The sequence below is a fragment of the Dermacentor andersoni genome, chromosome 10, assembly GCF_023375885.2.
Source record: "Dermacentor andersoni chromosome 10, qqDerAnde1_hic_scaffold, whole genome shotgun sequence".
Taxonomy (NCBI): Eukaryota; Metazoa; Arthropoda; class Arachnida; order Ixodida; family Ixodidae; genus Dermacentor; species Dermacentor andersoni.
The window spans coordinates 48809897-48824373 of record NC_092823.1 but is presented as its reverse complement, the minus strand read 5'-3'; the positions used below and the strand labels follow the sequence as shown (position 1 = coordinate 48824373).

General features: G+C 45.1%; 1 protein-coding gene across 1 annotated transcript in view; it reads left to right on the top strand.

The window, feature by feature from the left end:
* LOC140213446 (uncharacterized) overlaps window positions 1-5224 on the top strand; it is a 43496-nt gene extending 38272 nt beyond the window's left edge. Inside the window, exons 8-9 of the mRNA XM_072284675.1 lie at window positions 809-1078; window positions 5041-5224. Coding sequence (XP_072140776.1) covers window positions 809-1078; window positions 5041-5162 — 392 coding nt within the window. The 3' untranslated portion in view covers window positions 5163-5224. The remainder of the gene's footprint in view (window positions 1-808; window positions 1079-5040) is intronic.
* The last annotated feature ends 9253 nt before the right edge of the window (window positions 5225-14477 follow it).

Here is a 14477-nt window from a genome sequence, read left to right as displayed (position 1 = left end):
TTAAATTAACCGCGATCTTTCGCACTCGCACTGTTTCTCGTCATAGTGAAGTGATGTGACGTCGTATGCCGCAACCAATTTGCCTAAAACAAGATCTTCACGATGCAGCCCGGCGTGGTGAATGAAACAGCGAAGGAAGCTAGAGCCGCTCGAAGTTCAGTGAATATATGCCCCGCAGATCACTCTGCCTAGTCACCCAATCATTTGCATTCACGGCCCGCCCTTTGCCTACCTCCCGCGTTTCTTCGTCTTTTAACCGCACGCGTTATGGATATCGTGTAAACAGTCTCCTGTTAGCGAGGGCCGAGTGGTAGTCGTCTCCGTGAAGGAAACAACCGGAAAGTTCGGCCTTTTGTATGCAGTGCATCTTCTGGCCGGTGATAGCCAGCAGGTAGTTTGTAGAAGACGCTACCAATTCTTTCCTACTATCCACTTTTTGTAATAAGCTGTTCTCATTCTAATACTTGGCGATTACTGCCGTTTGTTACTCATTTTTGTGGACGAACTAGTGCACCCACTTTTTTATCAATTGCATCAGTAAGGTAACGTTTTCTTGTAGCACAGAGGAAACGTTCATGATGCGTTTTTGAAAGAAGCTGCTCCGGCATTGCTGACATGTAAGGAACTGTAGCTGCTTGATATGATAAATATAGTTGTTAAGTATGCTGTGGACTATTGTTATACCGGCATCCCACGTGGTAGCGGTGGCGTATAAAATTAGGCTGGTCGCGAAGTTCGTCAACTAAAATGATTTACAGAAATAAATTCAACATTTGACTCCTGTAGGCTCATGGCAATGATCGCGCAGGTGACGCAGGTTACTACGACGAAGATGGCCGGCTCTACATTGTCGAGCGCCTCAAGCAGATGATCAAGTGCTTGGACGACACCGTGATTCCCACCGAACTGGAAGAGCTTCTTCTCCGTCAATATGCATCTGACATAGCCGAGGTGGCAGTTGTGGGAATCCCGCATCCCGACTACGGAGAGGTGCCCGCGGCTACTGTGGTGCTCACAGACGAGGGCCGCAGGAAAGACTCAAAGCTGCTCGCCGAAAAGATTAAAGCAACAGTAGCGAGTAAGTTATGCGTCAGGAATAGCTGGCCTTCTTGCTCAGCAAATAACGTTGGCCATAATGGCTAGTGGTGTTCGATATTCGATATTCTATTCGAATAGGTTCAAATTCGAATAGATTCCAGAGACACATTTACTATTCACAATATTTAACACCCTAAAAATTCCGAATTGTATTCAGAGCGTGTTGTAAGGGCAAAGTCGTTGATGAGTTACGCTCTTTTTGGATGGTGCTTTCTAGCTTGCCTAGCGCACTTTCTCAACGGCTGTACCGGTGTTCGTGTATAGTCTTAAGGCACGCGGCATTGCGATAAACGTGCTACTCGTAGGTTTCCTATACTGAGTTTCACCGTACTACAACCGTAATAAGTGGCAAAGCGTACAAGAGTATTGCAGTGAAGCGTATCCGCCAAGCAGTCAAGCATACCAAAAGTTGAAAGGGGGCAGTGTCATGGGGACATCGATGGTGCTCTATCCGACACAATGAGCTCAAGTACACACACTGTACTATCCTTTAATGCATCTGCACGACCCAGACTACACTACAGGTATAAACCTCACTACAAATTATTCCAAAACAGTACTTGCCAATACCCGACATTAGTGTGTGTGTGTGTGTGGTGAAACTCGATGCGGAACAGCGGACATAGGAGAAAACGAGGACAATCGCGTTTTCTCTTTGTCCCCCGTACCGCTTCGAGCTGCAAAACAGTGTAATGGAAAACAAACATGCCGAAACTATTATGATACTATTATGTCGAGTGGGTGAATCTTCTTGCTGTCTGGGGGAAATTTGAGGGCCGCACAGCTCCACCAACATGTCGAGGAGCTATTCTTTCTTCCTGAGAACATTAAATAACAGCATTTGCGATAGTTCCGAGCAAGAGTGTTGTACATGCAACATAATTATGTTTACCACGTAGTATAAGTAACCCGCACATTTTTTAAAAACATTACTTGAGAGGCACAGTGCCCTTGATTTTTTTGGCGCATGCCTGATTGGCGAAAAAGATTACATTTTCCAGAAAGACTGTTGTATTCATATTTGAAGATTATTTCATCAATGACTACTTTAATTTCATTAGTCAATGTCACTTCGAAATTGAAATCTTAATATTCTTGAATCCGTAACAACGGCGACAAGTGTGTGCAGCGTTTCACGGAGATAGAATTATGTTAGAGACGACCGAATCGAACAAGTGCGATTTAGCGAGTCGCTTTGAATTTTTCAGTTCCACTACGCAAGGTCTACTTGCCTTTGACTAGACGTCTGTCGCTACAGGGGCACACTGTTATACTCACTCGTGCGATATCAAATCAGGAGTTCGGTGAATACAAACTGAAGCCTTCTCTGGTGAAACTGAATCAGAATACGAGGACACGAGAAGACCTAGCTAGCAGCTTCAGCGCAGTTATGCTTACACAGGCCATGGTGGCACAGCAACTATGGTGTTGTGCCGCTGAGCGTGAGGTCGCCTGCATGTTACGGGCCGCTGCGGCTGAGTTCAGATGGCACTGATTTCGACATCACTTGTTTACCTCATCTTTGGCGCACAACGGATAATTAAAAGGCGTTCGAAATTAGCCACATTTAATGTGAGACAATCGGGCGTCTTTCCACCCACTTCACAGCTTCAGGCAGTAAAACTTCATCAAGTAATCAATTTCGCTTATAAAATAATCGCTAATGTCTATTTCAGGCGTTGCTGACTCGTATTACATGGATACCAGTGCGTGTGATACCAGATTCCGCGTGTGATTCATTTTTAATAAGAACGCTTACTTAGAGCATACAGCACGACTTCGTAAATTGCATAACACTGGAGCAGAAATATTTTTTCTTTTTCGTGTTGTGCCTATAGACGCGCTCATAGCTGTCGTGCAGTAAGGCACCATGGTTTGTAAGAACTTTGTTGCAGCAATAATGATTGACAGGACGATTAAGCTCATCAGGCTGTTTACATCCCCAAAGACAGGTGATTCTCTCTGAGCAACCGCCACATATCATATTCCTTTGTAAGCCTACAACACAATATGCTTACATATTGCCCAATGTCATCAGTTCATGTGATCGTTTCTCGCCTTTGACAACACATTGGTTTCCATTACACGAATTCTGTTAATCTAACACATCAATCAATTCTGCATTTCACATTACAGCATAACAGTGCCTAAGCTTAAAGTCAACTACAAAGGCTATGCACATTTACTCCGGATTCATTCTGCCGTTTTGCTAAGACTTGCGCCTACAATTTTCTACTTCCTCGTTGGTGACGCATTGCATAGCTGTATTTCAATTTTGTCATCATCGATGTTAGTACCCATGGTTTAGTACTATCACACTGCATTGAGAGTATACTTTTCTATTCAGTAATATCAATGAGCAACCGCTCGCTCACAACTTGGGAGCGCTTCCTAGTGCCGTCATGTGCCAGATTTTGTCTTCTTAAGCGGAGTATATGCGATCTTAGCTCAGTGACGAAGTTTAATGGGATCAATAATTGTTTGCTGCATTTTTAGCCGATAACTAATAACAATTACAAAATGAATGACTTCTCAAGCAGAATACGAATTCCCCAAACTGACCATTACCAGAGTAGTACTGTATGTCACAGATGTTCACTCTCCCCAGTCCCGGCACAGTGAATAAATTTTCGACGGAGAGAAATCAAGTATACGTTAGGTGTTAGAAATCAGCGTCTCCTAGGTATGAACGCAGACACGGCATGAGGTTATTAGTCTGGCAGTGGCGTAGGCCGAAATATATTTCGGGAATGAGGGGGTTCTACACCGGCCTCTACTCCTCACCCCTTACCTTTCTTTTCTCTCAGCTCCAATATGGCTTTCAGGCGCCAATTAATTCTGTTGCTTTAAACCTTAATGTGACCGCATTCTTTACATGTTCATAATCATAAAATGCGTATAGCTGCAGAATTGAGTAAGACTGATCAATTGCTTATTTACACTTTTCAAGTTTGGATAATGTTGACTTCATGCGAGAACTTAGAACACGAACATCAGATATGATAAGGTCCATTATTTCATGTCTAGTAGGCTTGAAAATCACCAATCCAGTAACTTGAAATTAAGCCTGTCGCAATATAATGTGAAAGAAAGTGAAAAATGTAAACCTGATACAGACAGTAACATACTCACACCAAAAAAAAAAATACTAAGCCGCTTACCTTCCCGCTGAATTTATTAAGAGATGTGGAAATGTAATTGGATCTTACAGTGCGACTCCAATAAGAAGGGTTTCAAGATTGATGGCACTCATTTTAAATGTCATTACACGCACGATATATACCATATATATATATATATATATATATATATATATATATATATATATATATATATATATATATATATATTCTCTGTGCTTTCTGATACTATGTTCCCGATTCATTGCGCCATCCATGTTTCTGGCCACTAAGGTGTCAGCCATAAGTTATGCGGCCAGCAAAATTCTTTCTTTCTATGCAAAAATATAGTTGTCTTTTTTGCCCGCCCAAAGGCGAGCTGTCACGGACGCATGGTACGCCGCACTTTTAGTCCATTTGTTCTTGGCGCAATGGCGAAAGTGTTTCTGCGTGTGCACGGGTGAGGGTATCACCCCATAATCCCCCACCCTTTGTTTTCGTATTCAACCTAACCCTGTCATTCATGTCACTCTGTATGAACCTGCCTCCTGAAAGCTTTTGTTTCGGGGTAAAGGAGGAGGTAGAGGGGTCATCGGAAAATTAGGGGGCTGGAGTGTTGACTCCCCCCAGTCTACGCAAATACAGTCTGGACATGACGTCACAAGCGGCGCAGTGATACGATTTCGAGAATATCCCGTGTAAATTAGCTGGCAAGGGAGTTGAAGTTAGCTGGAATAGGACACAGCATGACGCCCCTCCTTTGTTTTGAGCAGCTTTATTGTAAGCAAGAGATTTTCCAACAACTATTCTCCTTCCCTTGCAGGTAGCCATGCTGTACACAAGCACCTATACGGTGGTGTCTTCTTCATGGATTCACTACCAAAGACGGACACCGGGAAAGTCTGCAGAGCCACTTTGGCTCGCTGCCTCGCGCAACTCCAGTAACGACATGGCCGATCAACTTGATACTCACCTGCTCAACATGTGCACTCGACTGTTTCATTGGTGGCGGGACTTCTCAATAAACTATATAACTGGTCTAAAACGTTGCAGCTCACCTGGTAAAAGCTCTCGGAGAGAAAACCCAACCTGTCTGTCCGTGTTCTGGCTTCCTTCTTTCAAGGTTCACTGCTAGTGTGTAAAAACGAAACTACTAGCTATAAAATGTTTACGCAGTAGGCTGCAGTTGGTAGAATTAGTCTGCGGAAAAGCCGCATGATCTCGTTCATGAGTACCCTTTCCAGACTTTTTCAACGGAAAGGATGTGAACTTGTGCGATGGGTAACACACTTACCTTTACGGCCATAACAAATTATTTCACATGGCAGCGAGCTCTAATTACAGAAGCGATGCTGAAAGGCGTACCTGAAACTTTATTGATGCGAAAGTGTCGAATGGCCCACGAACGATAAAAAACCGGCATATGTCATCTGTAGAAACAAAACGGCACCTCATTTCCCATTGGCAGCGACGCTCTATCACGACCGCATGTCGAGGGAGTCACCGTTGACTGCGACACCATGCCATCAGCGCGCCTCGACGGAGAAGAACGGGTGAAAGGGAACACCTCCTGCAGCAATAGCGCGCCAAGTGTTGTATGAGTGTAGTGAGAATCGCCGCGACGCCACGTCATGCTCGCTCTCGCAAGCCTGTGTTATCCACGTGTTCCTTGACCGGACAAGCTCTTCCCTGCGTTCTAACTGTACCTCGATAAGGCCGAAAACGCGCCAGGCAACTCAACGCTCTCGCTGGCCTGCGAGGAGTTAGTAACGGGAAGGACGGCTGAGCGGCGTTCTATTGAACAACAATTATTTCGCATCCGAAAGATAAGAAATGTTTAGGTGTCCTGGAATTTTGCATTATCATCACCCGGAGGGCACAGAATTATCTGACAAGAAAGTTTGACATTGTGGTAGCTTTGAAACTTTATTTATTGTAGTTTTCAAGTCATCTGTGGCCGCTTCACGAGGACATCAGCTATGGGAGACAACAGTACGCACAACAGTACAACACAATATTACGATGACTGCCGATACTGACACAAAAATTTAAGCAATGTAGCAACACACCATATTGCTGAAGACCATGTTATTTATAATCTGTCTTGGTCATCCTTAGATTTTCTTTGCTCCGACTATATGCGACACACCCTGTCTCCGGCGTTACCTTACCGTCGGTGTAATGACGAAAACAGTATGACGACAATAACATGGAGACTGTGGCGTAATAACACCTGTATGGACGATGACAGCATGACGAAAGTCTGACGACGAAGCTGAAATAACGATATTGGAACGACCACGATGGCATCAGGACCACGAAACGTCCCAAGCCAGTGACCCCTACGGTGACTAAGTTGGCGTAATAGGCTAAGTAAACAGAAATATTACAGAAAAGTACATTGAGTTACTACAATATAGTGGATATTATTTGCGTGCTTAAGCAGTATTATTGACCTAGCCTAAAAGAAGAGCGATTGACAATAAGCGATACCGTGAAAGTATTGCGGAGAAAAAGAAAGGCGAATGAAAGTTCAGATTCTGATAACTCTGCCGTCAGTCATTACTACAAATTCCTAGCTTAACTCAACGGCGTCTAACTGAAAGCGTAGCTGCAGTGGGCATCAGAGGGCTCAGGTTTCGTAGTTGATTTATTCAATTAAAAAGTAACCATGGCGACAATGGGATATTGAAAGTAGGACTTATAGGTCAGCACCACGGAAATCTCCGAAAATAGGTAATATTTGAAAGGGAATTATGTACAGTTAAAGGGCATTCTGCGCACGGCTTCTCAGTGCTATTTTCAAGAGTCGGTCAGTAAACTGCATAATGGTGAAGTGTGCCTCAAAAGTGTATCGACGTCAGGATCTGACGTCGGATCTGACGGATATTTTGTTTGCTTAGAGCTCACCTAAACTCAGCATCAGAAAAGTTTGCCTATTCGGCATCACTCGGACACAGAATCACCAAACTTCAGCCCATCTCACTCGACTCAAACTAACCAAAACTCTACTCAGCAGGCCTTGGTAAGACTCAGGCTCACAGGCTGGTCTGTGCGTGAGCGAGTAGACCTATGAGCGATATTTCTGACGTAAGCTGTCGCTAACTATGGCGGCGTCGCGCTGCCAAATGGTGTGAAAGCATACGAGGGTTCTGGGCGCAGGTGAGGCGGGACTCGTGTTGTTGCCGTTAGATATGACGACACGTGGTGTCTGGCCATGCAACTCTTGGACTTTGAAAGGTCCCGCACATCCTTCAAAAGAAAGGAAACTTCTGAGAACACGTCATAGGTGTACACCAAGACAATCTACACTGAGTGGCATTCAAAGATTAGCTAGAGGAGAGAACGACAGAAAGCTGAGTAGTTGGTAAGGATTCATTATGCAAAATAGAAGAGAGGCGTGCAGACCGGACGGAAGAGTAGAGAAGTGGACAACACGAACGCCGGCGTTCGTGTTGTCCACTTTTCTACTCTTGTGTCCTGTCTGCACGCCTCACTTCTATTTTGCATAATGAATAGCTAGAGCAGGCTACAGAGTAATATTATTCCTGCATTGCGTTGTCGATGTGGTTTCAAAGCGTGCATACTCGCTACTTTTCATGCAAATTACATAGGAGGATGGAAATAAATAAAAGCAGACTACGCAGCCTTTCACAATTAAAGAAAGAACATAGTGGGACTGCTGCAGTCAGAGTACTACGCACCAAAAGTTAGCCTAATGAACTAACGCAAGACGTAATAAATTACACACATAATCGTATAACAGAAATTACCAATTTTCTGGAAAACCACACGATGTCTTTTTGCGGTAGTGTCTAAAGGTCAATATCTGCACGTCATAGGCTTGAACCTTCCTCCAGTACTCTACATTATCAGGCTTTGAGTGGCGCCTGACACCGACCGAAAATGCCGAGAACCAGTGGGGCTATACTACTCAAGGTGCAACCAAATTGGGAAAGTCCACTAAGCTTGAACAAAGACACTCCCTCACCGGAACATGAGTTGTTATCCCTGGTGCAGCATTGGGCCACTACCTTTCTCATGACCCTCACAAATAAACCATTGTGCTCAGACCCCAGCGGCTGCAGAGCATCTGACCAAGGCGGCAGTCAGACCTGCGACACGGCAGAGGGTGCTAAGAATCTCTGGATCCGGCGATCCGCCACTTTTAAATGAACCTGGCAATGTTCGACACACGAACCCTCTCGAGTAAAACTAGCTTAGTAGGGCTCATTGAGGAATTATCAGGCATAACCTGAGAGATCATTTATCTTAGTGAGGTTAGAAGAACTGGTGATGCTTATACAGTGCTCACTATCGGCCAAGTGCTTTGCTATAGAGGACTTCCAGATGAGAGACAACACGATGTAGGATTTCTCATCGAGAAAACACAGCGGGCAACATTGAGGAATTGTAGAGTATAAATGATATGGTAAGAGTAATCGTAATAAAACTGAATAAGAGGTATAGAACAAAGGTAGTACAAGCCTATGCTATAACCTCCAGTCATAATGATGGTGAAATGGAAGCGTTTTATGAAGATATGGAATTAGTGATTAGAAAAGTGCAGACTCAGTATACTGTAATTATTTACGGGAAAATACGATATCCACCCAATCGTAGCAGTTGCCACATACTGTAGTCATTGGCGACTTCAATGCAAAAGTGGGGAAAAAGGCAACCTGGTGAATAAGAAATTGCTAACTACGGCATCTGTACTAGGAACTCTAAAGGAGATGCTGGTAGAATTTGCGGAAAGAAATAAGCTCCGAAGAATAAATACCTTCTTGAGGAAGCGTAGGAACGGCAAGTGGACCTCGAAAAGCTCTAGTGGAGAAACAAGAAATGAAAAAGATTTCATAGTCTCTGCCGACACAGCTTAGTGGAGGACCTTGAAGTGTCAGATAGAGCAAATTGCAGCTTTCAGAGGTCATGTGGTCTAGGATTTTCCTCAATCTGAAAAGGGAAAGAGGAAAATTAGGCAAGAAAAAACAGGCCAACCTTGACAGACCATCATGCGCTGTTTTGGCTTTCGTCGCTCAAGGATCCTACTGGCCGGCTTCGTCGTTGGGCCCCCCGACTACAAGAATATCCGCACACAGTGACCTACAAGTCCTGACGCGAACAACAAGACGCAGAATGCCTCTCTCGCTACCCAGTTGAAGACGCTACCTCTACGTCTGAAACTGACACCGGCGCCTGTGTTCTCTCTTTTTCCACTGCTCCATGTCGCCGACAAGGAGCGCCGAGACCCGTCCTGAAATTGTCACTTGGCGAAAGTTTCCTTCACTTATTCCCACTTCAAGATGGAGTACTCTGCCGCCACAACGTTCATCCTGACGGCATTGTATTACTCCTTGTGATCCCTATGCACCTTCGATCGGCTGTTCTCCATGAACTTCACGACCTCCCCACTGCCAGTCACCTGGGTGCGTCCCGTACCTACGACCGGATGCGCGGACGTGTCTTTTGGCCAGGGCTAGCTGGCTCCATTCGCAGATACGTAGCTGCGTGTGAGAAATGCCAGCGACAAAAGGCACCATCGACGCGCCCTGCTGGGTACCTTCAACCACTCGACATTCCCGAGGAACCATTCTTTCGGGTTGGTTTGGATTTACTTGGCACTTTTCTTTTTTCTACCTCTGAGGTATCGCTCAGAAGGTGGATCGCTGTGGCCACGGATTACGCCACGCGCTGCGCCATCACCCAAGCGCTTCCTGCAAACTGCGCCAGAGATGTCGCCGATTTTCTTCTATGCTACATGATTTTATTGCATGGAGCTCCGCGACAACTTCTCACAGACCCTGACCGGACATTCCTATCAAAAGATATCGTGGACATCCTGCAGTCTCGTGCCACGAGGCACAATCTATCCACGTCACACCATTCGCACACAAATGACCTCACGGAGCGTCTCCATCGCGCTCTCACAAACATGCTCGCGAAATATGTCTCTTGAGACCGCACTGACTGGGACTTCGCTGTACCTTTTTCACATTTGCTTATAATTCCTCGCACCACAACACAGTCGGTTATCCCCCCCCCCCCTCAATTTTCCTTCTGTTCGGTCGAACACCAGCACTGCCCCACGACACAACCCTACCTGTTCACCTGGTCACGCCGACGAGTGAATGTGCACTTGACGCCATCGCTCGCTGGGCCCACGCAAGGGAAATTGCCCGTGACTGCCTTCTGATATCCCGAAAGAGAAAGGCGTGCTTGTACGATCTGCGATACAGAGACCGGCACTTCCCGCCTGGTTCTTTGATGCTTCAATAGTCGCCTTCGCGTCAGGTCGACCTGTCAGAAAATCTGCTGCTTCGTTACACAAGCCCATACCGAATGCTTCGTGCCGTGACTCCCGTCACCTACGAGATCGCACCTGACGCCCCATCTGCTCCCCAGTCCAGCGATACCGTGCACGTCACACGACTGAAGCAGTATGACCCTCGCAGTGACGACATTTAGAGGATCCAGGATGTTGTTTCTGCCGCAGGGGGATTATTATACTCGTGTCTGGCCATTGATTGTTTGAACGAGGCGCCCGGGCGCCATCACTCGATAAAAGAGAAGGAAGAGCGAACTACACTCGCGCGGCGAATGTAACCGGTGAGTGCTGCAACCGCTTTTGTAAATATAACTTGTAAATAGTTGCTCGTGGAAGTGGAATAGTGCAATAGTGGGATCTGAATCTTCCAAGGTGTAACGCTGGAACGTTATTTAGTGAGGCTAGTCTAGCAGTGCTATTGGAGGAAGTAGAGGGCAGCAAATGGGATATAATGGGCTCAGTGAAGGTAGGAGGAAGAAAGATGTATATACTGTGCTAAAACGCGGGCACGTCCTGTGCTACCGGGACTTAGTGGAGAGATGAGAACTAGGAGTCGAATTCCTGATTAATAAGTATATAGAGGGTAACATACAGGAATTCCATACCATTACCGAGAGGGTGACAGGCCTTGTTCAGAAACTTAATAAGAGGTACAGATTGAAGGTCGTACAGGTCTACGCCCCTACATCCAGTCATGATGACCAGGGAGTCGAAAGCTTCAATGAAGACGTAGAACCGGCGATGGGGAAAGTCAAAACAAAATACACTATACTGATGGGCGATTTCAATGCCAGGGTGGGCACGAAGCAGGCTGGATGCAGCTCAGTGGCGGAATATAGCATATGCTCTACGAATAGCAGGGGAGACCTATTAGTAGAGTTTGCAGAAGAGAATATATGCGGATAATGAATACTTTCCTCCGGAAACCGGATAGCCTAAAGTGGACGTGGAGGAGCCTGAATGGGGAGACTAGAAATGACATAGACCTTATACTCCGTGCTAACACTGGCATCATACAAGATGTTGACGTGCTTGGCAAGCTGCGCTGCAGTGACCATAGGATAGTAAGAACTCACGAATTAAACTAGACTTAAGGAGGGTACAGAAGAAACTGGTGCATAAAAAGCCGATCAATGAGTTCGCGGTAAGAGTGGAAATAGAACAATTGCGGATCAAGCTACAGAACAGGTAGGCTTTAACTCAGGAAAAGGAACTTAGTGTTCAAGCAATGAACGACAATCTTATGGGCATCATTAAGGAGTGTGCAGTAGACGTCAGTGGTAACTCCGTTACACAGGATACCAGTAAGCTATCGCAGGAGACGAAATATCTGATCAAGAATCGCCAATGTATGAAAGCATCTAACCCTACAGCTAGAATAGAACTGGCGGAACTTTTCAAGTTAATCAACAAGCGTGAGACAGCTGATATAAGGAAGGATAATATGAATTGAATTGAACATGCTCTCAGGAACGGAGGAAGACTGAAAGCAGTGAAGAAACTAGGCATAGGCAAGAATCAGATATATGCGTTTAGAGACAAAGCCTGCAATACCATTACTAATATATATGAGATAGTTCAAGTAGCTGAGGAGTTCTATAGAGATTTACACAGTACCAGTCGCACCCACGACGGTAATGGAAGAGAGAAATAGAAATTCGAAATACCACAAGTAACGCCAGAAGAGGTAAAGAAAACTTTGGGAGCTATCCAAATGGGGAAGGCAGCTGGGGAGGATCAGGTAACAGCAGATTTGTTGAAGGATGGTGGGCAGATTGTTCTAGAAAAACTGGCCACCCTGTATACCCATTGCCTCATGACCCCGAACGTACCGGAATCTTGGAACAATGCTAACATAATCCTAATGCATAAGGAAGGGGACGCCAAAAACTTGAAAAATTATAGACTGATTAGCTTACTGTCCATTGCCTACAAATATTTACTAAGGTAATCGCAAGTAGAATCAGGAACACCTTAGACTTCTGTCAACTAATGGACCAGGCAGGATTCTGTAAAGGCTACTCAACAATAGGCCTTATTCGCAATATCAATCAGGTGATAGAGAAATGTATGTAAAAAATGTATGCATGTAAAAGCCGTATGTAAAAATACTGAAAAATATCTATAGCGGCTCTGCAGCCACTGTAGTCCTCAATAAAGAAAGTAACAAAATCCAAAAAAAGAAAGGCGTCAAGCAGGGAGATACGATCTCTCCAATGCTATTCACAACGTGTTTACAGGAGGTATTCAGAGCCCTGGATTGGGAAGAATTGGGGATAAGAGGTAATGGGGAATACCTTAGTAACTTGCGATTCACTGTCGATATTGCCGTGCTTAGTAACTCAGCAACCAATTGCAATCCATGCTCACTTACCTGGAGAGGCAAAGCAGAAGGGTGGGTATAAAAATTTTTCTGTAGAAAACTAATGTCCAACAGTCGCGGAAAAGAACAGCAGTTTACGATAGCTAGCAAGGCACTGCAAGTGGAAAGGGAATGCATCTACTTAGAGCAGGTAGTGACTGCGGATCCGGATCAAGAGACTGAAATGATGAGAAGAATTCTCTGGGGAGCGTTTGGCTGGTATTCTCAGATCATGAACAGCAGGTTGCCATTATCCCTGAAGAGAAAAGTGTATAACACCTGTGTCTTTCCAGTACTCACATATGGGGCAGAAACCTGGAGGCTTACGAATTTGAATTGAGGACGAAGCAATGAGTTATGGAAAGAATGATGTGTGTAAGGTTAAGGGGTGAGAATAGAGCAGATTGGGTGAGGTAACAAACGTGAGTTAATGACATCTTAGTTCAAATCAAGAAAAAGAAATGGGCCTGAGCAGGGCATGTAATGAGGAGGGAAGATAACCGATGGCCATTATGGTTACGGACTGGATTTCAAGAGAAAGGAAGCCTAGCAGGGGGCGGAAGAAAGTTAGGTGGACGGATGAGATTAAGAAGTTTGCAGGGACAACATGGCCACAATTAGTACAAGACAGCGGTAGTTAGAGATGTATGGAAGAGGCCTTTCCCCTGCAGTATTCGTAACCAGGTAAATGATGATGTTGATGATGATGATGATCGGTTGCTCGTCTTACTGAATCGTGTTTCGTGTAAGAATGTTGAGACGACAACGATGGATATCGGCGATGGCGGAATGATAACTGTATGTCGATAAGCGTATGAAGAAGCTGAAATGACGATGGTGGTTTGACGATGACGGTATGATAACAGATGTGTGATACTTGTAGCTAGATGACGATGCAATGATAACAGAAGGACAGTGGCGGCAAAATTACGATTCATCGACAACTGCCTGATTACGATCAAATGAGAGAAAACGAATGACGTCGACATCGCCGAAGGTGGTTTGTCGACGATGGTATGACAACATTGGGATGACGTAACTAAAGTGACGACAATGTTGAGTCAACCGTATGAATATGATTGCGTGGTAACAACGATATGAAAAGATCGTGTGACGACGATGGCTTACGACGGCGGCAAGACGAGAATTGAATCTCGAAGTCACAGTGAAGACAATGTAATTGTCGCTACGGCATCCCGAAGACGGTATGACAACAAATGCACGACGAGGAACGTATGACGACGAAGAAATGACGACGACGGCGGCGCAGAGACATGAAGAAGGAATGACGACGAGTGTACGATGACTATAACGTAGCGATTACTGTATGATAAAATCTATATGGCGACAATGGAGTGGCGACGACTGCGGAGCGAGAGTCGGATGATGAAGCAGGCGTGTGAACGTGTGAATTCATTCCGACTTTGCCAAACTCACAGTAATCCAAGAACATGAAATCCTTCGACTCACCTACAGACTGACGTAAAATTTTGCAGAAGATCCGTTTTCATGGTCGATATAATGACCATGGCCACTAAAAGAGCAGCTCCACATGAACTTTGCTAGAGTT